The sequence below is a fragment of the Lepidochelys kempii genome, chromosome 6, assembly GCF_965140285.1.
Source record: "Lepidochelys kempii isolate rLepKem1 chromosome 6, rLepKem1.hap1, whole genome shotgun sequence".
NCBI lineage: Eukaryota > Metazoa > Chordata > Testudines > Cheloniidae > Lepidochelys > Lepidochelys kempii.
The window spans coordinates 87,195,123-87,218,255 of NC_136385.1; the positions used below are offsets into that span (position 1 = coordinate 87,195,123).

The window sequence follows — 23,133 nt, forward strand, 5'->3', positions numbered from 1 at the left end:
TACAAAAATAGAAATCCAAATAGAGCCTAACAGTTGAAGACTGGAGCATAGACACCGTAGGCTTGATCGCCCTGGAAAGAATGGAATATCATCACAAAAATATACAAAGAAAAATCCTTAGAATACGGGAAACTTTTCTGGAAGTATCTGAATGGTCCTATCAAATACATTCCCCAGCCAACTCCTCCTCTCTACCCCCTTCCTTCCTTCCCCATCTCTATCCCTCTCCTCCGATTTTTGCCTCTACTCTTTATCTTTTTTCGAACTAGCTGGATTTCTAAAAACAAAAGTTGTTTCTTCCTAAACTTCTGTAATACCAAATAACTGATTTGCTTTGTAACCCGTCATATATAGCATTAAATGTTTCAGGTATAGCTAGGGTGAGCTAGCAAAGAGTTAATATATTATGAAGCGTTTAAGCATCGTTTGTTATGTTAGTTTTTTCTTTACAGATTTTTAAAAGCTTAATAAAAAAGAAAATGTTTCGGCCCATTAGCCTGTAGCTAGGAGCAGAACCCCTAGAGCGGAACTTTTCAGTTCCACCTTAAAGCGGACAGGCTCAGCTGGCTTGACCGGGAAACGGAAGTGGTTGCCCCGGGAGGTCGGGGATTGAGGAGTAAGGTGACGTTTTCCAGGCTGAGTGGCGGCGCTGGCGCTCGCTGTGTTGTGAGCCCCAGCAGCAAGGGGCAGACGGGGTGAGAGAGAGGAGCGTGGCCCCCGCGGGCCCGGTCTGCACCGCGGCCTCTCTGGGCCCGCCGCCTCCCGCGGGACCGCTCTGCGCGTGTGCGCTCTGGTGAGTCCCGTGGGCGGCCGGGCTGGGAGTCCTGGGCACGGGCCCGTTCTCATCCCCGAGCGCAGGTTCCCTCTGCGGTGCCTCTCCCCGGCGCAGCCCGGCTGTCGGCCTCTCACCGCGCTCCCGGCGGCAGGGCCCTGCCGGTGAGCTCCCGTCTGGCCCGCGGTCACCGGCCGGGTCTGCCCCTGTCGCGCACTCTCCAGCCGGGGAAAGTCTCAAGCCGAGACTGAGGCGGGGTGTCGCCTGCCTGGCAGCCTGCGCAGATTCGAAGGAAGACGCACATCGTTCCGGCCACCAGCCTGTCCCTGGTTCCGGCCCATCCCCGTAGCTCTCGGGCCGCGCTCTCGTGCTTAAGCGGTCCGGTTTCTGCTCTAAAGATCCACACAGAGTGGGGCGGGTGGGTGTCTGGTCTCCGCTTCTAGCAAAAATCCGGACCGTCACCTGTTGTAACGGCAGGTAGGAAGGTTGGGTATAAACTTTCTTTTTTTGTGTCGCTGGTGTTCCAGACTAAATGTGGCTTTGTTGTATTATGCGAAATAATTTCTAGTTGGCCACTGATTTGTTCATAAAACCCTGCATGACTACTTATGTTTGCCATTCTGTATTTTAAAGTATTGACACATGTTCTTTCAGCAGTACCAAATATTTCTCATTAACCATACAACTTCGAATTGCGTTATGTATTTCTACAGAAAACAAAGCAGCAGAGAAGACTCCATAAATATCACCTTAAATAGATCGTATTCCATAGACTAGAAAACAATATTTTAATCCTTGGGATAAATTTAATCAGCCATGGGCACTAGTAAATAGGATATTTCGATGTTTACATATCAACGTTTCTATGAGTGCTTTCTTAATCTCAGTACAACAATCAATCGTAACAACCCTATTCCCTATGCTCGCTAACCCAAGAGTAGAAATTATTTGGGGCTTTCAAGCGTGCAGCGTGGTTCTCACCTGAAGGTTTATACTGCTGGATTTGAAACTACATTGTTTTGAAAGAGCCTGCATTTGTTATGCCTTGCAATGTGACTGGAAGATCATCTGCTCATTTAGACTTTGAGGGTGCTACGGAGGAGAGTTCTACTGTTGGAGATTATAACAATTTAAATTTAATGTGATATGTTTTCAGAGAGAACTACAAATTAAATTTTGTGAAAGGTTTTTTTACAGAATGCAAAACAAAAAATGTATTCATGATTTTTAAAATTACAGCTAGAAAAAAACAAAAAACCCAGAGAAACAAAGTGGGTGAGGTGATATCTTTTAATGGAACAACTTCTGTTGGTGAAAGAGACAAGCCTCCAAGCTACTCAGGCGTCTTCAGGTCTGAGAAAAGTACCTGGGGTTTGTCTACACTGAAGCGCTACAGCAGCTTTAAGTGTAGACATTACCTACCCCAACGGGAGAGATTCTCCCATCAGCGTAGGTAATCCACCTCCCTGAGAGGCAGTAGCTAGGTCAATGAAAGAATTCTTCACTTGACCTAGTGCTGTCTACACTGGGATTTAGGTCATCTTAACCACACTGCTCAGGAGCGTGGATTTTTCAGCAATCTTTCACTCATAATCTAAGAAGTGTACTAGTTTACAGAAGTGTAAAAAATCCATAATCCTGAGCAACGTAGTTGTACTGACCTAGCCGTGTAGACAGCACTATATCAGTGAGAGTTTCTCCCATAGACATAGGCTATGTCTACACTAGCACTTTTGTCGGTCAGAGATGTGGAAAAAAAGCCCCCCTGAATGACATAAGTTTCACCGACAGAAGCACTAGTGTGGACCGCTGTGTCTGCAGGAGATGTTCTCCCTCCGATATAGCTACTGCCGCTTCTTGGGGGGTGGTTTAATTAGGCTGATGGGAGAGCTCTCTTCTTTTGGCATAGAGTGGCTACACAGGAGACCTTACAATGGTGCAGCTGCAGCAGTATAAGCTGTGCCACTGTAAGGTCTGTAGTAGACATAGCTGTTATCTCTCAAGGTGAATTAACTATGCTCACTGGAGAGCTCTCTCCCATCAGCATAGGGCGTCTTTATTAAAGTGCTACAGCAGTGCAGCTGCATCAGTGTAGCACTTTAAGTGTAGACTTACCCTCTAATATACTTGGACCAACATGGCTACAACAGAAAACGCTGTTTAAATAAACAGTCTCCTGCAATGTTTGTGACATTAAAGGGACTATTAACAAAAGTAGAGCAGACTTCGCTGATTTTCGTGGTACAAGCTGTGAGAAATGCAAAAAAGAAACATGGTGAAAAGAGATCTGTATTTAACATTTTTTTTCCATTCTTAATAATCCAACATATTGGTAACATAAGCAAATAAATGTTTGCTTACAGTGTTACTTGAGTCCCTCGATATGAGGGTTCACGTACGTGCCTAACTTTAAAGTGTATAAACTTTTACAAACATTTAAAAAAAAATCCCCATGAAGTTTTCCGCTATAAAAGAATGAGTTGAGTAGTATTTTTTTTTTTTTTTTTTACTAATACCAAGACTTTTTCAAAGAATGTTACAAAAGTAAATATTTGGATTCTCTACCATATGAGATGAAGAAGGAATAAAACAAGTTTATTAAAGTCTTCTTTCCCCATCTCATCTTTGTTAGTTGTATCCAAATTTCTGTGAAATATTCATGGTTTCTTTGAGCCTCGGATTCCTGTAGTATCATTAGACTTCAGCAGTTCCCAGCCCTTCTGTTGAAATGTGCTGTCTATGTTAATGTCTGGTAACTCGTGAGAGAATGGCAGTTGGAACTAAAAATGCTGAAGTTGAAATGTAGAGTCTTTTGGCCTCCCCATCCCCAGTTACTTAGCTGTGGGCTCACTGTAATGCTGTTGCAAGCTGAGCCACTTGATTTCTTTAGTTTTTGTTTCGAATTTCTGTGGCAAAAATAACACTTTGTCAGGAAACAATGTGTAACATCTGCACTTGCAGATGTGCAGAATTCTGAAAGCTTATTTTAAATTCTATAAATATAAATGTGGTCATGAGTAGCCCCATCAAACCTGACATATAAAATAAAGCACTTGTGTAAATGTCTGCAGGATTGGGGCTTTGATTGCTAATAACAGTAAGCTATTAAAATGTAACTTTAAAAAGTAGATCTTTTCTATTTAAGATGTGGATTTCACAGAAGTTGGACAAGGAAAATAGTCTAGTCAAATTTTGAGTTGTACTTCTACCTGGCAGAATCAAAATCAGAAGGTGTTTTGAAAGATGAGGGTTTACTCATCAAAACTGTGCTTTCCTATCTTGTATAACATTGTTCAACTTTCACATGGCTTTTGTCACACTATTTTTCCTTTCTAGAGATTTCTTCTTGACAGGTTGTCAGATATATATTGTAAGGCAAGATTTATGATCTAATTCTGGTGTTTTCCTAGTGTCATTTGGCTCACTGAGGGAGATCTAGATTTGAACATGGGTCTCTTACTTGGTATATTTCTCTGGAACAATTTTTCACCTCAAAGTTTGAGTTTGTTCATATCCTCTTCTTCCTTGCCATAACTCAAATCTGGTTGTGACATCACAGCTAGTTGCTTGGAAATGCTCTAAAGAGAATTCTAGGACTTGAGATGAGAAATGAGCAGCAATAACAAACTCCAAAATAACCTGTTTTTCATGAGTGTCCTCAGGAAATGAGAAATTTAGACTGATACAGAGCAGCAAAACTATCTAAATAGTCTTAGAACAAAGCTGATTATGAGACAGACTTTCTTTTCCCACTATATAAACATCAAGATGACATCATGGTAACGTACCTCACCTAAAAATCAAAGACCTACTTACTTTTTCTTGTAACAGAATATTTCCTAAAATTAAAGCTTGTTTACCTTTTTTTAATGCTTTACAGATTGTTGTGTGAGATTTCTCTGAAGCCGCCAAAATGGTGTTAGCAGACCTTGGAAGAAAAATAACCTCAGCGTTGCGCTCGCTGAGCAATGCTACAATTATCAATGAAGAGGTATGTAATATTTGTGTACATTATAGCTCTCATCATCGAGAAGGCAAAATATTACCATGATGGACTAGACTGGTCTTGCTTAAAAACTACTGGAATTTAGTCACCCCAAAGTCAGTGGCCAAACTAACGCATCAGCTTGAAGATACCCCAATTATTTAATTTTAACTAAGTGTGCAAGGCATGGGCAGGGGATCAAACTGTCTTCCTAAGAGGAAATGAGCCAGGGAAGAAGGTAAGCAGCTGAAATCAAAGGAGTAAATGACAGAAATAAAAGAAACACGTTAAGTTTGGGTCTGCCAGCTGGTAGAAGGTACTGAGGCACATCAGTAAGGGAGTATAAATCTTTTGCATCAACTTTGCTGGATAGAATTAATAATTTGTATGCTTAATAGTATATAAATTATTAATTCTGTGTTCTGAAGCTTATTTGGGTATCCTCTGTATGATTTTGGGTGACTTAGTAGTTACGGTATATGTTTAACAAAATGTAGTTGAACAGGTCTCGTAGACATTAAGATCAGAAGGGTCCACCGTGATCATCTAGTCTGACCTCCTACACATTGCCCACCTACTCTTGAAATAGACCCCTAACCTCTTGCTGAGTTACTGACGTCCTCAAATCATGATTTAAAGACATCAAGTTACAGCGAATTCTCCATCACTGGTTTTAGACCTTCTTGTGACCCAGGCTTCAGAGGAAGCCATAAAACTCCCAGGGTCTCTGCCAGTCAGGCCTGGGGGAAAATTCCTTTCTGACCCTAAGTAGGTGATCAATTAGATTCTGAGCAAGTGGGCAAGACCCACCAGGCAAATGCTTGGGGAAGAATTCTCTGTAATAATGCAGAGCCTTCCCCGTTTAGTGTCCTATCTCCAGCTGTTGGGGATTTTTGCTACTGGCAGTCACTGATGGACCACATGCCATCATAGGCAGTCCCATCATACCATCTCCTCAAACTTAACAAGCTGAGTCTTGAAGCCAGTTCCGTTCTCTCTTCTCTTCTCCTCCCTCGTGCGTGCACACACACACACACACCTCCTGCTTCCCTTGGAAGGCTGTTCTGGAACTTCACTGCTCTGGTGGTTAGAAATCTTTGCCTAATGTTGAGTCTAAATTTGTTGATGGCCAGTTTGTATCTATTTGTTCTTACCTTAAATAACTCATCTCCCTCCCTGGTATTTATCCCTGTGATGTATTTATAGAGCGCAATCATATCTCCCCTTGGCCACCTTTTGCTTAGGCTAAACAAGTCAAGTTCTTTGAGTCTCCTTTCATAAGGTAGATTTTCATTCCTCTGATCATCCTAGTAGCTCTTCTCTGCAAATGTTCCCGTTTGAATTCATGTTTCTTAAACATGGGAGACCAGAATTGCACAGAGTGTTCTAGATGAGGTCTCACCAGTGCCTGGTATGATGGTACTAACACTTTTCTGTCTCTGTTGGAAATACCTCACCTGATGCATCCTAGGACTGTGACTGCATTAGCCTTTTTTAAATGTAAATTTTTGGAATAATTGGTTAAGCATGCATCTATTACATATTGAAATAGAGTTAAACTTTTTCCCACCCAATAACAATCCAATAGCTTTTTTAATGTAAGTGCAGGTTCTTTTAGCAAAAAAGAAGTTAAACAGCTGTTTCTTTAAAGTGACTGAATTACAGTGCTTGTGAAACTAATAACATTGCTATAGGCAGCCATAATGTAGCCAGGAGCTGTGTAAATTTTACATTGGCAGAAACTCTGGATCTTATTCCTTACTGCGTGGCACCTTTTTCATTAAACTTTTAAGTCTGAGCATTTTGTTAGATGCCCAAAAAAGCCACAAGCCCATAATTTTGAGAGAGAGAGAAGGCGACAATGGTTAAAAAACAATCCTGGCTTAGAAGGGAAGTGAAAGTTAAATAAAACAAATGGAAATAAGCGGAAGTTGATAGCAATGAATATGAATTAGAAGCTGTGAATAGCAGAAAACTGATGTAGGAAGCAGAAAGGACACAGACAGATACCTATGGCTAGCAGAATTAAGGACAATAAGGAGTTTAATTATATTAGGTACAAAAGGAATCCTAACAATGGTATTGGTTCATTACTAGATGAAAATGATAGAATTGTCAATGCAGAAGAGACAGAAATGTTCAATAAATATTTCTGTTCTATATTTGAGAAGCGTGAAATAAATGCATTAGAAAGCAATAGGCCTCACACAATAGAATCAATAGCAAGTTATGATGTATTATGCATAAAGTAATATACGTAGGAGTAAGATGTATGTGTTTTTATGGTTAATTGAAGTAGGAGCAAGCTTAATGTATGTATCAGCTAAAATACAAAACCATATTGTATGCAAATCATTAAAAGGAAGTAGGAGTGAATATGTTTAAATCTTTAATATATGCAATGAAGTTAAATGTGTTAGAAGTGTTTTAAGATATGCTAGGTTAATATGTGCTGCAAGAAAAGGCAAGTGGCTCTGACTGCAACATATGCACTCAAGTCAAATAGTCATAGCAATGCAGGAAACTGCATAAATTAGTAAAACCAAACAATATTCTAATTTGGCCACTTGATAACTCCAAATCGAAAGTAAAGCTGGGCCCAGACCTTTAAATGTCAGCTGAAAACAGCTAAGCAGTGTGACAGAACTAACAAGAGTCTCCTAAGGGAGCCTCCTTGCTCTGTCTCCCCTACCAATCAATCTCCCGAAAGAATCGACGTGCCAACCGGCTCTGAGGCCCTGGCCAGGTCTCATTCGGAGTGAAGGTCACCTTAGTCGGACTGTCTCGGATGAGGTGACGCGATTAGGTAAGCAAACCAGAAAAAACAGCTTAAAGAAATAGAAAAACAATTAATCCTAGGTATAAAATAGCATACAAATAAGAGAATAATAAAAGTCTTGAGTGCTTGAGTTGTGGTTAACCTATTCCTTTTTCTGCATTGCAACAAATATTATAATACATAAAAATATTACATAAAATTTGCCGTAGAATTGTATCAATAATTTCTCCGCATACCTTTGTAATGAAGAATTCCCTATAAATAAATATTCGTTTTAATTTTCAACGAACAAACTTGGGTCCTCTTCTTGGTGATAGGTGAGTAGTGATAACGAACCAAATTTAATTGTGAGCTACCTCTCAGGCTCATTCCACCTGACTGAGGGTAGGGGCAAGGCCCTTATCAGGGCTTCCCAGCAAATTCACCCTAGTGAATTTTCCTCTTACATGGCATAGTCGGCAGGATTTCCTTTTTCCGCCTTTATTCTCCAACTAGAGGGTGTGAGGTTTTTGTTCTTGTTCCTGATTTTACATATACAATTATAATGAAATATTTTAACGGAGTGACCTTTAAACAGGACTTTTCCTCTAGAGGACACCTGGATGTATACATATCACTTCTGCCTTCCTGGGGTCGGTATATTTAATTATCTCGCCTACAGAGTGAGGGAAATCATACTACAAGGGAAGAAGCAAGATGATGTATTCATATTATATGATGAAATACTTATAACTCAATCAGTAACTAAAGAGGATGTTAAACAGTAGCTAATAAAGACAGATGATTTTTAATCAGCAGGCTTGGATAATTTACAGGAGAATTAAAGAGCTGTTCAAAGAACTCTCTGGAACGTTATGTTTTTTTCAATGAGTCTTGGAACACTGGAGAAGTTCCAAAGGACTGGAAGAAAGCTAACGTTGTTGTCAATACTTAAAGGGTAAATGGGATGATGATGGTAACTATAGGCTTCTCAGTTTGACAGGAATCCTGTGGCTTTTTTTTTTCTTCTTCCTAAATGGCTGATACAGGACTCAGTTGATAAAGAATTAAAGTAGGGTAACTAATGCCAATCCAAACAACATGGTTTTATGGAAAATAGATCTTGTCAAACTAAGTATCTTTTGATAATAGCATTGATGTAATATGGTTAATTTCTGTAGGTGTTTGATTTGGTACTGCACAATGTTTTGATTAAGAAACTAGAATGATACATAATCAGTGTGGCACACATTAAGTAGATTAAAACCTGGCTAACAGGACTCAAAATGTAATTGTAAACAGAAAGTAGCTATTGAGCAGATGTGTTTGTAGTGGCATTCCCTACTGAGCGTTTCTTGGTGCTATGCTATTTAACATTTTTATCAATGATCTGAAAAAAATAAAACCATCAGTGATAAAGTTTGCAGATGACCCAAAGATTGGAGGAGTGGTAAATAATGAAGAGGACAGCTCACTCATACAGAGAAATCTATATCTTGGTAAGCTGGGCACAAGCAAACAATATGTGTCTCAGTATGGCCAAATGTAAGGTTATACATCAAAGAACAAAGAATGTACACCATAGATACAGGATGGGGGAACTCCAGAACTGGACACACTATTGCAGGGACTGGAAACAGTGACTCTGAAAAAGATTTCGTGTTATGGTGGATAAACAACTGAATATGTGCCCTCTGTGCAAAGCTGCAACCAAAAGAGCTAATGTGATCCTTACATGTGTAAAGAGGGGAATATCAAGTTAGAATAGAGGTTTCATTACCTCTGTACTTGGCACTGGTGCGACTACTACTGTGAATATTGAATATGCAGTTCTGGTGGCTATGCTTAAGGATCAATTGGAGAGGGCTCAGAGAAGAGCCATGAGAATGATTCAAAACATGCCTTAGAGACTCAAGCAGCTCAGTCAATCTGGCTTAACAAAGAGAAGGTAAAGGATACATAAATATCTGCATGGGGAATAGAAATTTGGTGATAGAAGGGTCTTCAATCTAGGAGGTTTCTGTCTAGTTATAACAAGATCTAGTGGCTGGAATTTGAAGCTAGATAAATTCAGACTGGAAGTAAGGCCTCACTAACCATTGGAACAATTTACCAAAGTTGTGGTGGATTTATATCACTGTAAATCAAGATTGGATGTTTTTCTAAAATAGGGTTTGGTTTAACCACAGCTATTGGACTTAAAGCAGGAATTAATCCAGAGAATTCTGTGGCTGGTGTTTTGCGGAAATCCAGTTACATAATCACAATGATCCCTTCTGGCCTTAATCTATGAATAGTTTGCCAATTATCCTAAATTTTATCATGTGTTGTGTTGTTTTCTTTATATAACAAATTATCAGATTTGATTAAGACCATAAACTTTTCATCTTATCCCAAGCTTGTATCTGTCTGAAGATGTATAATACCTCAGACAAAATTCTCAAACCTGGGTGCTTAAGTTAAGCAGTTAAATAGGTAACCTGTTTTTTCCAGAGGGGCGAGCATCCATATCTCCTGTTTTCTCCAGTGAGAACTACAAGAGTTCAGTGTCTCAGAAAATCAGACCCCTGAGAAAGCTGTGTAGAGTATGGATTAGTGGTAAAAATTTTAAATGCACCAACTCCTTAAAATTTAACCACCTTCTGAACTCTAGCCACCCTGGTTTGAAAACACTGGCCAAAGTGAATCATAGAATCATAGAATATCAGGTTTGGAAGGGACCTCAGGAGGTCATCTAGTCCAACCCCCGTGTGTGAATCATGGTGTACCTTCTTAATGAAATGTGCTTATTTTGGTTCTAGGGAATGCTTTTATTTATGGATGTTTGATGTTTGTTCTTGTTCACTTTTGTCTGTGACTGGATACAAACTGTTCTTGTCAATCTCATTTCATCTGCTGTTTGTCATAACTATTTTATGCACATCTATAATTACTTTTACAGTACAATTCTTCCAATTAACTTGAGTTTACCTTTACATGAGGCTGAATTATCTCTTGTTATGAAATTATGGTAATTTTGCTGGTGAGGGGGAAGGAACACATTCTTTTAATATAGTAGAGTAAAAGTTGCATGATGATATAAACTGATCAGCTGTGCTTTTCATACCTGAATATTTTTTTTCATAGAACTACAGTAGAACCTCCATTACGAACACTTCGGGAATGGAGGTATTTTGTAACTTTGAAATGTTCATAACTCTGAACAAAACATTATGGTTGTTCTTTCAGAAGTTTACAACTGAACATTAACTTAATATAGCATTGAAACTTTACTATGGAGAAGGAAAATGCTGATTTTAATCATCTTAATTTTAAATGAAACAAGCACAGAAAGATTGCTTACTTGAAAAAAAGATGTCAAACTTTCCGTTTATTTTTTTTTTTAGTAGTTTGTTTAACACAACACTGTACCATATTTGCGGGTTTTTTTGTTTTTGGTCTCTGCTGATTGTATACTTCCAATTCTAAATGAGGTGTGAGGTTGACCGGTCACTTCATAATTCTGATGTTTGTAGTTCTGGGGTTCTACTGTAGTACTTTTGTTTTATTCCTGTGTTTACACAATTGAATCAAATATTTTTAATTTATAAATCAGTGTGTTCCAGTAAGACACATCTAAAATCATCAACTTCCACTTCAAGGACTATCCATTCTGTCTGTGGTTTACATCAGATTCAAGGATTGCTTTAAGTATTAATTATTTTATGTTTACCGAACACTAAAACAAAAATGCCATTGTTTTCATGATGCTATGAACAAACTTGATTTCTGTACAATCGTAAATTTTAAATGCCCCCTCTTTTTTTTTTTTTTTTTTAAATCCTCCCAAAGGTTTTAAATGCTATGTTAAAAGAAGTATGTACAGCACTACTGGAAGCTGATGTTAACATTAAATTAGTGAAACAGCTGAGAGAAAATGTCAAGTAAGTCAAATAATCAAAATACATTAAATTGACTAGTTCTATTATGTTTGTATGGAGGTTGCAGACGAGTGAGATGTGTAGAGTAACTTACATGATACCTTTTTAAAGGAACAAAAATACGTGATTTTCATTTAATTATTTTCCCCCATCATTCCACTTCTCCTTCACTAGAGAAATTTAGTCTGAGCATTTAAATGTCAGTGTCAATTCAGTTTTACCTAAGACATCTTTCCTCAAGTTAACTAGTTGATGATGTTTTTCTAAAGAAGAAAATAGATTTTATATATGCTATCTGTTTTTATATCAAATTTAATATTTCATAAAGTTTCCATGAGAAGTAATGAGGTCAAATTAGACATTTTAGTGCAGTGAAACTCCTTCAGAGTTTAATTAGTTGGCCATACATCATACCTTTTAATAGTAACCATACTGATGCCTCTTAAGGTTTGCCTGTTTCATTCTGTATTTGATATAAATACAGAATGAAATACAGAGGTCTGTTTACATGTGACAGTACTGTTCAAATATGTTTAACTTTTAGTGTACTTTACTTGAGTTGCTCTCTAAAATAGTCAAGTATACTAGAAAGCTGGTAATCTACCCTAAATATGAGGATAATGTTTCTACTGTACGTTTCTTTATGTTTAAGAAAATATGGACAGTTCAAGACACTTAGAGAATGTAGGGCATTTTTCTCTGTTCATATAAACTAAGACATACTTATGATCCTCTTCTCAAGGTTTGCTTAAACTATACTGACATTCCTTATCTTGTTTTGATTTTATTTTAACAACTTTTAAAAACTTAGGTCTGCTATTGATCTTGAAGAGATGGCATCTGGTCTTAACAAAAGGAAAATGATTCAGCATGCTGTCTTTAAAGAACTTGTCAAGGTAAAACTGTATGAGATTTGCATATTTTTATTTTGGATTTTTATCTCTCTTTTTGTGTAAATAACCATCCAGTCCAAATAACAGTTCAGGTATGAACATACTGTACAAACATCTCACAGTTACAAAATATGAGCTACTGTTATGTATTAAAATAGATTTGTGTTGGTAAACATTGTTCCTGTTTGGATACATCGCATTTACCTGTGCCAGGACATTAAATCCAAAGATGTTTAACATTGTTATTAAAAATAAAAAAATCTATAACATTATTTTTTTGAATTGTGATTGAACAACGGGGAAAAAAGTCCTAGTAACTAGAGAGATTAGAAAAATGGTTTCTGTATGAAATTGTTTGTTGAATTGTGAAAGAATGTAGGATTAGGTAACTGGAGTCCTTTCAAACTCTAGTGCTCACACAAGCTATTTCTGATTGTAACTGGAGCTTGAAAAATTTGTCCAACATCTACAAGGCTGAGAAATAAGCCTATGAGCAAGTGGAAAAGAGCTGTTCTGCAATGCCCCCCAACCAAGCCACGCTGCAATTTAAAGGAATAAAGCAGTTGTGTATTGTTTTTATTCTTTAATTGACAGTATGTTACAATGTGTCTGTCTAATAAAATTTTTTAAATGTAATCAACTAAATTTCTCTTGCTTTCTTAGGGTACGTCTACACTTAAAACTCTGCGCTGAAGTGCTGTAGCACTTCAATGAAGATGTTACTACACCAACAGGAGGGCTTCTCACATAGGTGGATTATGTCGACTGGAGAAGCCCTCCTGTTGGCATAGCACTTTCTATACAGAGGTTAGGTTGGCATAATTGCATTGCTTATGTGTGTGGATTTTTCTCACCCATGTAACGATGTAGTTATACCGATGGTAAGTTGTTTATAGTGTTGATCTGGCCTTAGACATTTTCTCCCTTCCTGGCTTCACTCCACTTCTTTCTTTTTCCCCTCACTAGATCACTTTTTATATTATTCTTGCTGACTTCAAAGTTTCTTCCAGTTCTCTACCGTTTTCTGCTTCTCCTCCTCCTTTTTTCCCTCCATTTTTTTCTCAACTTTTCTAACTTATCTCATCATTCTTTCTTGTTTACTCCCCTAGCATGTTTTTTGTTCCCATTTGCACATATTCCCTTCCTCCATCCACTTTTACATAGGGTTTGATATTTTTACAAGACTCTTAACAACCTAATGTTACTAGCCAAAGACCAAGTGATAGGGAAGAGAGGGATAGAGGTATTGTTTGTGAAGAACACCTACATCAGAAACCAACACACCTCTGCTTCTGGGAAAGAAAAGGGTGCAATGATTTCTCCCTTATTGTTGTGGTGTCCTGGGACGCTGCTTGAGGGCATGGGGCTGGGCCTGGGTTCCATCTAGAAGACATCTGACAAATCTGAAGTATACAAATCCTCCCCAAGGCTGCAGGGGTAAGGAGCGTTCTTCCTCTGGGTACCTTCCTCCCACAACCTCTTGGCTGCTGCATATTGGGTATCGCTAGTAGTCTTACCCCTTTTGGTCTTCATTTGTGAGTTGTTGCCCTCGTTTAATAACTTCAGTGCCTGTTTGCACAGTTACTCAGCTTTTCCCAGCCAGAAGCATCAAAGTGAAATTAGCCAGATTCCTTTCAGTTTCACATCTCCCAAGAGGGCTTTGAGTAGAAGCAGCGAAAATTGATGTTTGTGCCTTGTTTTCACTTTGGAGCACATTAGCAAAGCTGTGAACGTCTGCAGACTCAGGAAGAGGGCACTGCATCAGTTAATTTTCTTCTCTTGCTTATAAGATAGAAACTGGAGCCATAAAAGTTATGTTTCTAGCTCTTATTAAAAAGCTTAAATTCTGCACAAATTGGCTGTGGTTCTGTTGGTAAGCTTCCTACTTGCCATGGGTAGGTGGATTGTTCAAGCACTGACAGGTTTCTGCTATCAGCTGTGAATAGGGTGTTCCGTTTGTTTATAGGGTTATAAAGTCAAATTAGTCTTGTCTATCCTTTCTTTAGTCCATAACAGAAATCAGAATTCACCTTGATCGATTGGTCTATCAGCCGTCTCAGAGAGCATGCCCATTACAACATGACATTTGTGGTGTTCCAGCCAGTCCTTCAGCCACCTGTTGGCCAGGTTGTTAGTGACACCACACACCTAAAAATCAGAATTAAAATTGTTTAAATATTTTGTTTCAAATTAAGCAAACTAAACCAAACAAATTTAAAATCTGAACTCAAGGAAATTTTGCGTGTATGTATTTAAGGACTAGCCAAATCTACCTTGACTTAGACCTGTGAAATGTGTAATTAATAGCAGTGCTCAATCAGTTAACCTTTTAAAAGACCAAGTTCAGACACACAGTTGGGTATGTAAGTCAAGCCACCCCTCTGCATAGGGACTTGGGTGAAGGTAGGAGCGTAGTATGTCCTCTAACAATTCCACACTTCTGACGTTTAACTTTCTTTCATTTATTATTATGCTTTGTCTTACAGCTTGTAGATCCTGGAGTCAAAGCCTGGACACCAACTAAAGGAAAACAGAACATTATAATGTTTGTTGGGCTGCAGGGAAGTGGTAAAACCACAACATGTTCAAAGGTAAATTATACTGAATCCTTTTACAATATTTAGGCCTGATCTACACTGCAGCGGGGTGTGTGTGAATCGATCTAAGTTAGGCAACTTTAGCTATGTGAATAACATTGCTGAAGTTGACATACTTAGATCTACTCACCGCGGTGTCTTCACTGCGGTGAGTCGACAGCTGACGCTCCAATGGAGTACCGGAGTCGACGGGAGAGCGCTCAGCGGTCGATTTATCACGTCTAGACTAGATGCGATAAATTGACCCCTGGGGGATCGATCACTGCCCATCGATCCTGCAGGTAATGTAGACAAGCCCTTAATAGAGAGAATAGTAAAAATTAAACTGTCTGAAACACAGATTTCTGTTAGATGTTACTGTTGGCTTGTGTACTTCCATGGTTATTAATATAGTTTGCTGAATACAGTACAACCCTATTTATATAAGAGACTTACTGCAGCAGAGATACAATCTCTGCAGAAAGGTTTTTCTACACAATTCATAATTTAAAAGAAATTATGATAAGAACATTAATTTATATTTGATGGGATTAAAGAGAGAAGAGAAACCTTGATAAATGAAAGTTGAAGCCAGCCACCAGCTGATGAGATTTGGAAAGAAATCCCCCTTCCCCCCCCCCAGCATGGGCAGGTTATTCCATAATTGTTCACTGAGTGGTGGTGGTTGTACCTTCTTCTGAATCATTGGGGTATTGGCTACTGTTGGAGATGGGGTACTAGACTAGATAGACCAGTGGTCTGATCTAGTTAGGTAATTCAGGTTCTGACAGAGGGACTGCATAGTGGAAGTGTTTTCTTTCTCTAATTGAGTCACCCTAATGTTCTCTGACATTTGCTTTGCACTGTTGCAGTTTATAGTGTCAGTGTTACAGTAAGGGGCAAATTGTTCCAGCTCTTATTAAAGTGTTTATGGAGTGGAGGAGATATATTTTTCTGAAATGGATACATGAAAAATAATTGATTACTGTCACATCTGAATGTTAATGGGGTAGAGTGGGATGAATGTATATAATGAGGGCTTTCATTTAACAAAGACAAGTATTTAAAGCAATGGGGCTCGCTTCAAAAGCTGTTCTGTTATCAGTTGAAAGGTTCAGGACCAAGCAACCAGTCTGCAGGATATCACATTGGTTGTTCACCTTTCCATTCTCCACATGTACTTTTACATATTGCTTGACCATCACTAGCTCAGGAAATAAAAATTACATGTCCCATTCCAAACCTGCCTAGTACATGATAAGGCAAAGCCAATGAGTCACAGGGTAGAAAAGTTTTGCTTTAAATACTAAATAAAGGCAATAACCTCTGATAATGCCTTACATTTTTACTGTTGCTAATATATGACCAAAGGTCTCTGGTTGCAGGCAGCGTGGTCCAGGAAAAGTGTCTTGACTCCTGTCGTTTAGAAAATACCAGTACAGGACTTCAGTGACTTATTTAGCTTTTTTATAAATCTAACTTTCTATTTTTAAGAAAAGGATTTTTCATCACCTAAATCACTAAAATGCTTGGTACTGTAATCACATTTTGTATTTCCTTTTAACAGTTAGCCTACTATTACCAGAGGAAAGGTTGGAAGACATGTTTGATATGTGCAGACACATACAGAGCAGGTATTATGAGTGACTTTAAATAGGTTTGTTCCATTTTTTGCACACTTATACATTGCAGATGGTCCACTGACAATATTTCTATTTTACAGGTGCTTTTGACCAGCTAAAACAGAATGCAACAAAAGCAAGAATTCCATTTTATGGGAGGTACGCACCTTTGGTTTTGGGAACAGTTCAACTCATTCTATTGTTACACATTTGGAAAAGATATATAGGGGATCAGTGTGCTGTCAAACAGATTTTAACAAGAACAGAACCATTATAAAAGAGTAAGCTACTGACACATTCAGGTCTTCAGGGAGACATGCATACATCCTTTTTGATCTTCAGATATGTTAGAAAGCACTTAATCTCTATCCCCAAATATAAACAGTGACAGGAGGCTCACAATAAGATGGCAATTCTGTAGAGCAAAAAAAGTGGATCATTCTTCTGAATCATGCTTTGAATGAGTTCTCAGTGCTTTCCTATCTTGCTACTGTGTGCACACTGATGGAAGAATATAGATTTTAAACCTGCTTCAGCTCTATATCCGTAGAGCTGAGATAAGGCACAGTGTATAAATTATGCTTTTCAATGCAAGAGATGCCAAAGGAAAGAGGTTAGATATAAAATCTCCAGATGCTCTAACATATAAACAACCAGTACTCTATAACTAAGAATGTCTACATCTAGAAATTTGGGATGGATTTGAAGTTACTTGATTGCATATATATGAGTTAATTAAAAGTTAGTTTCCTAAAAATAGATTCTTGGGATGGGGGTGCATGGACACAAAGTTATTTCATGCAATTTAGACATGTCTTTACCTTTTGAACAGTTACACAGAAATGGATCCTGTGATTATTGCCTCAGAAGGTGTTGAGAAATTTAAAAATGAAAACTTTGAGATAATCATTGTTGATACAAGTGGGCGTCACAAACAGGAAGACTCTTTGTTTGAAGAAATGTTACAAGTTGCCAATGCTATAGTGAGTAACTACTGAAAATGTAAAAATGGTTCTCGATTGTCTTTTGTTTTTATAGTCATTTGAATACAACATCACTATCCAAATGTTTTACATAGATGCTGTCTATTATAGAACATGTCAGGAGTTTCTGAAATATGGGGACAGTTCTGACCACTGTAACAGCAAGGATAAATGAAGTCTGAAACTTACTAGCCTTTAGTTGGTGAAAGTTCAGTAAAACTACTTAATTTTAAACTGTTCTTCTGCTCATTTATATAATTAGTCATTGAATTAAAGTTGGCTTGCATATATCAAGGGACGTTATCACTTCAAACAATATGCTCTTTTCCTTGGTGATCTTTGCATAAACAGATTAAAAGAAAAAAGACTGATGTGTATTTACAACATTACAGAAATTCTAGCAAATGTGCCTGGGTTTCTTCTGCCACTTCTTCACATGTCTGATTTATGTGAGATAGATGAGGTGATCATAGGTCATGCTGATGAACAAATGAATTTACGCTCTCACGTGGATTAAGGAACAGTCTTCATGAAGTAACAAAACTGACAGCCTCAGCTTGGTCACCAGACTTGGGATCAAATGGAAGATATTCTTTGGCATCTTTTTATTAGTAAGCCTAATACTTAATAAGTGGAGTGTAGGAGGACAGCATGGACAAATATTGGCTTAACATTGCTCGGCATAAACAATAATGTTTACAAATATTTTAATAGTCCATATTAAGTAGAGGATTATAACTTGTGAAAAAATCCATTATTATAGCTAGTAGGCCATCTTTGGAAGTAAATATCCATAGTTTTCCTGAATTTTCTTTGGGGAATGAAGTGGAAAAAATGTATTTTCAAGTTGCTGTATTTCTTGCTTATTGTTCAGTCTTGATTCACTCTTGAAATACTTTCTAGATTTGTACCATTTCTTTAAAAATTTCAGTGTACTTAAAAGAGTCTACTACAGAACATAATACATAGATACAAAGTTAAGACCCGGAAATAACTCATGTTAATTTTTCCAGCAACCAGATAACATTGTTTACGTTATGGATGCCTCCATTGGTCAAGCTTGTGAAGCTCAGGCGAAGGCTTTCAAAGATAAAGTAGATGTAGCCTCTGTTATTGTGACAAAACTTGATGGCCATGCAAAAGGAGGTGGCGCTCTCAGTGCGTAAGTATTGTGTGGTAATGGGGTTTCAGTACTTTTGTAGCTGCATGTTATGTCTAAACTACCAGAAGAGTTGTTAAAGTTCTCTTGTTGTTTTTGTCACATGCAATTAGGTGTGCTGATTCTTAGCTCAGTGAGTAACACTGGCCTTGATGCAAACCACTTATGGCCTGATCCTGACTTCAGGGGGAGTTATGGGTGCTTTCAGTATCAGACTGTGGCACTTTTTGATATTATACATCTTTCTGTAAGCGTCAACTTGTTTTCTCAGGATAGTATCATTAGTCTCTCTGTACACTTGAGAGGGGTGTTAAGTTACTGTGAGTTTGTCTTCATACCCTTGAAAAAATTAAGATGCCTTACAGACATGGTTCAGGTAAAAAGATTGCTTCCCATTAAGAGTCTAAGATGACATACCCAAAAAAGATAAAACTGAAACTTCAGATTTTTGTGAGGCAATGCTGGATGAGACTCATATCAGTGGAATGCAAGTCAAATCTCTGAATGCTAAAAGTCCAGAAAATGGTCAAAGAACCCACTTATAAATTCCTCAGTTACATTATCTTTGATTCTGTGCTTCTGTCGAAAGCCATGCAGCACAGTCCTAAAGTTATTAGAACACATCAGAAATATGATATCTAAGCATCTGTCTTTATACAGGCAGACATGACAAACACACTTGTGGAAATAATGGTTAGAAAGTAGGTTGGTTATAGACACCATGGAAAATATTGGCAGACCAATCTGGTCTGTTTTTGATGCCAGCTCTTTAAGTCAGTGTCTGACTGAACTGAAAAGTTAAGATGCTTAAACGCCTATAAATATTCTGTTCTGTCAGTAAAAATAAAGTTGGCAGAAGACGAAGCATACTAGCCGGAAATAAACACTGAAGGTGAGAGCTGCACCTTGCAGGTCCTGGGCCATACTAATAAGATGACCAGGTGCCTTCTTTTTCCTTACACCCCACCTCTCCAGCTGCTGGGAATTCAGAGTGCAGAATTTCTAGCAGAGTGGTCCCTGCTCTAGAGTTTTGCCTTTCACGTCTCTTGCTAGTAGGTGTCTGACCACCTTGAAGCTCCCACCTTCCTCTACTTTCTGGAAGGGAGAAGCTTTATCTGTCTCCCCATTTGGAAGCCTCCTGGCTGCTTTAAGATATGGAAGAAAAAGAGAGGTCTCCACGATTCTCCATTTTGTTGGCTGCTCCTCCATGAATAACTTAAGTACTTGTCTCTGTTGGCTTCCCAGCAGCAGGAAGAAATGGACAGGGTTAAGTTTTAGGTGCCCACAAAGTTCTGAATGTGAACAGTGAAACTGACCATCTTAATTTCCCATTAGTGGTGCTTGTTAAAGCTATCAGCAGTGGTACAGGCACTGAGTCTGTCTGAAGATTCAGGAATACATCTATTTAAAGTTTGTTCATATTTTGAAGGTTCTATTTATAATCATAGGGAATAGTAACTTTTTTTTTAAATATTACAAGCCTAAAATGATTACTTAAATCCCTGAGCTTATTAGGGAATGATTCCCAATTGCTACTGGCAAGTAGCTGTTTCAAATCCTGTATAGTGAAGCCTTTTGCACTGGTAGTTTGAGGAGATACTAGAATATTGCAGGCAAATAAAATCTCACAAGTGTCATTACATTCATTAATTTTAATATAATGGAGCAGAATTTGGGCCATATTGATTTTTTTGTTTAGAGACAGTCTTATTACTTATACTTCATTGCAGAGTTGCTGCCACAAAAAGTCCTATAATTTTTATTGGTACTGGAGAGCACATAGATGACTTTGAACCATTCAAAACACAGCCTTTCATCAGCAAGCTCCTTGGTATGTACTATTTATAACTACAGACTACACAAGTGTTCTCAAAAATGTCACTGTCACAGAAAAAAATTGGAGCATAATTTTCCTCACAAATTTTGAAGAAGGCTTTCTGTTTTCCAGGTATGGGTGATATTGAAGGATTGATAGATAAAGTAAATGAATTAAAGTTGGATGATAACGAGGCACTCATAGAGAAGCTGAAACATGGTAAGCTAGTCCTCCCCCCCCAAAAAAAATTATGTAACAGAGCTAACCTTTTGAGTAATCTTCAGTTTGTAGAAAATTTATTTGAAGTAACTATTCAACTTTTTTTTCCCTTGTCATGGTAAACTAAGTAATTAAAGAGAAATATAAATTAAAATCATACAGGTAAAAAAAAAAAAAAATCCAGACTTCTCACGAACAGTTGAAATGTGAAAGTAAATGGATTGCTCCTCTGACATAGCGTTATTTGCATGCTTTCTCAACACAATTGCAATTTACCTAAGGTTCTTAAATGTGTTATGCAAAGTGAGATACAGCCAAATAATAGAAGAATATGCAGAAGAAGTATCTTTGCATCTAACACTATTTGGCTCTGTCTGTTCTCGTCATAAAGTGTAATCAGAGATGGGTGGGCAGGATCAGTCTACATAAAAATGTAATCGTGTGATCATCTTCACTAACCTTCCATTTCTGTTGTGCTTCAGGTCAGTTTACATTGAGAGATATGTATGAACAATTCCAAAACATCATGAAAATGGGACCCTTCAGTCAGATCTTGGTTAGTTATCCTGAAAATTTTCTGTCCAAACCTCTCCAGCGCTTTCTACAAAAATTGAAAATGAGTGAACTCTTTTGAATTTTAAGGAATTCGTCCCATTGAATAGCTGCCTGAAATGCTACCAGATAATTTTAATGGCTTCTAGTAAACATGAATAACTTGCCTTTTTCTGCATTTGAACATGTTCAAATTTGCTGAATAAAATATTTAAAATATATAGCGCTATCAATTTCACAGGTCACTCAAACAGTAGTCTCTTGTAATTTGCAAAACGGACACAATTAACTCTTTTAACTGTACTATTTTATAGGGTATGATCCCTGGTTTTGGAACAGATTTTATGAGTAAAGGCAATGAACAGGAATCAATGGCAAGGCTAAAGAAATTGATGACTATAATGGACAGTATGAATGATCAAGGTAAAACAAGTTCCAGTAATAGAAAGTTAAGAACAGTTACTTAAATAATTCATAGCTGTGTTCATTATTTTATTGGAACAAGTCAGGGAAACAAGTATTGGGGAGGGTGGGAAGAAACAGGAGAGTACTAATTTATCATGACAGGTTTCAGAGTATCAGCCGTGTTAGTCTGTATCCACAAAAAGAAAAGGAGTACTTGTGGCATCATAGAGACTAACAAATTTATTTGAGCATTTATTACTTACCTGATCACTCTCGTTACAGTGTGTATGGTAACACCCATTGTTTCATGTTCTCTGTATATATAAAATCTCCCCACTGTATTTTCCACTGCATGCATCCGATGAAGTGAGCTGTAGCTCATGAAAGCTTATGCTCAAATATATTTGTTAGTCTCTAAGATGCCACAAGTACTCCTTTTCTAATTTATCATGTTGTTCGTATAAATATCCATACATAACTGAAACAATTGGAAATAATCCAATGAAACAATTGGAAAACCCACAACAGAATTGAAGTGCACATAACATATAGGCTTTCAAAAATAAGACTGAGTAGAGGATCCAGATACTGCTTGATCCAAAGTACATTATTTGGAAGGGATATTTTATTACCTAGAGGAGATTTCTAAGCATACTTTTGCAGCTGGAGTAGACACGGTCCATACACTCATTATCTCTAATGACTGACAATCACTTCCTTAAAGTCATTGTCAGGGTAGAATTGCCTGCAAAAATGTCTGTGTGAGGTTGCATATTTATTATCTAATATCCGTATAAAACTTTATCTGTTTGCAAGTAAAAAGATTGTTTTCCACCTGTCAGACCCACCAGGTCACCCTGGTCTCTGGTACTCAGGTTGGTTTGTTTTCATCTTGCACATCAACATTAGTCATAGAAGCTTAACTGGCAGATTATGCCCTCAGTTATACCTGTGCAAAGTGCAGTAGTCTTCAGTGGGATTGCACACATGTAGTTAAGGGCATAATTTGTTATGCAGAACATCTGTTGCTAATGGCGATGCACAAGAATAAAGGAAATCCAGCTTGAGTGTCTGGTAGTTGGAAAAATTATAGAAATCATTGAGATACAATGTATATGGAAGTCCACTACCACTTACAGTCAATTTTCAGGGTAGAACCACACTTCAAAAATGAAAACAATTCTCAGTGACTGAGTTCTCATTAAAACCTGTATTACATCCAGATAATGTTAATAAGTTCACATACGATTAAGTATAAATATTTTGCATTGTTTTTAATCGCAGAACTAGATAGTACAGATGGTGCAAAGGTTTTCAGTAAACAACCAGGAAGAATCCAAAGAGTAGCAAGAGGTTCGGGTGTTTCTACCAGAGATGTACAGGAGCTTTTGACACAGTACACAAAGTTTGCACAGATGGTGAAAAAGATGGGAGGCATCAAGGGTCTTTTCAAAGGTAAGTAAAACATCCATC

At 37.9% G+C, this 23,133-nt stretch overlaps 1 protein-coding gene across 4 annotated transcripts in view; it reads left to right on the forward strand.

Annotated features, from left to right (window-relative positions):
* Positions 1-583: 583 nt before the first annotated feature.
* LOC140913158 (signal recognition particle subunit SRP54) overlaps positions 584-23,133 on the forward strand; it is a 69,956-nt gene continuing 47,406 nt past the window's right edge. For 2 of the 4 annotated variants that reach the window (XM_073349026.1, XM_073349022.1), the window contains exons 1-14: positions 584-793; positions 4,653-4,763; positions 11,347-11,438; positions 12,247-12,331; positions 14,815-14,919; positions 16,472-16,538; positions 16,628-16,685; positions 17,359-17,509; positions 18,523-18,671; positions 20,399-20,499; positions 20,617-20,703; positions 21,186-21,259; positions 21,570-21,678; positions 22,945-23,115. In XM_073349026.1, the coding sequence (XP_073205127.1) occupies positions 4,686-4,763; positions 11,347-11,438; positions 12,247-12,331; positions 14,815-14,919; positions 16,472-16,538; positions 16,628-16,685; positions 17,359-17,509; positions 18,523-18,671; positions 20,399-20,499; positions 20,617-20,703; positions 21,186-21,259; positions 21,570-21,678; positions 22,945-23,115 (1,327 nt within the window). In that variant the 5' untranslated portion in view covers positions 584-793; positions 4,653-4,685. The other 2 variants (XM_073349023.2, XM_073349024.2) reach the window with 2 other exon arrangements.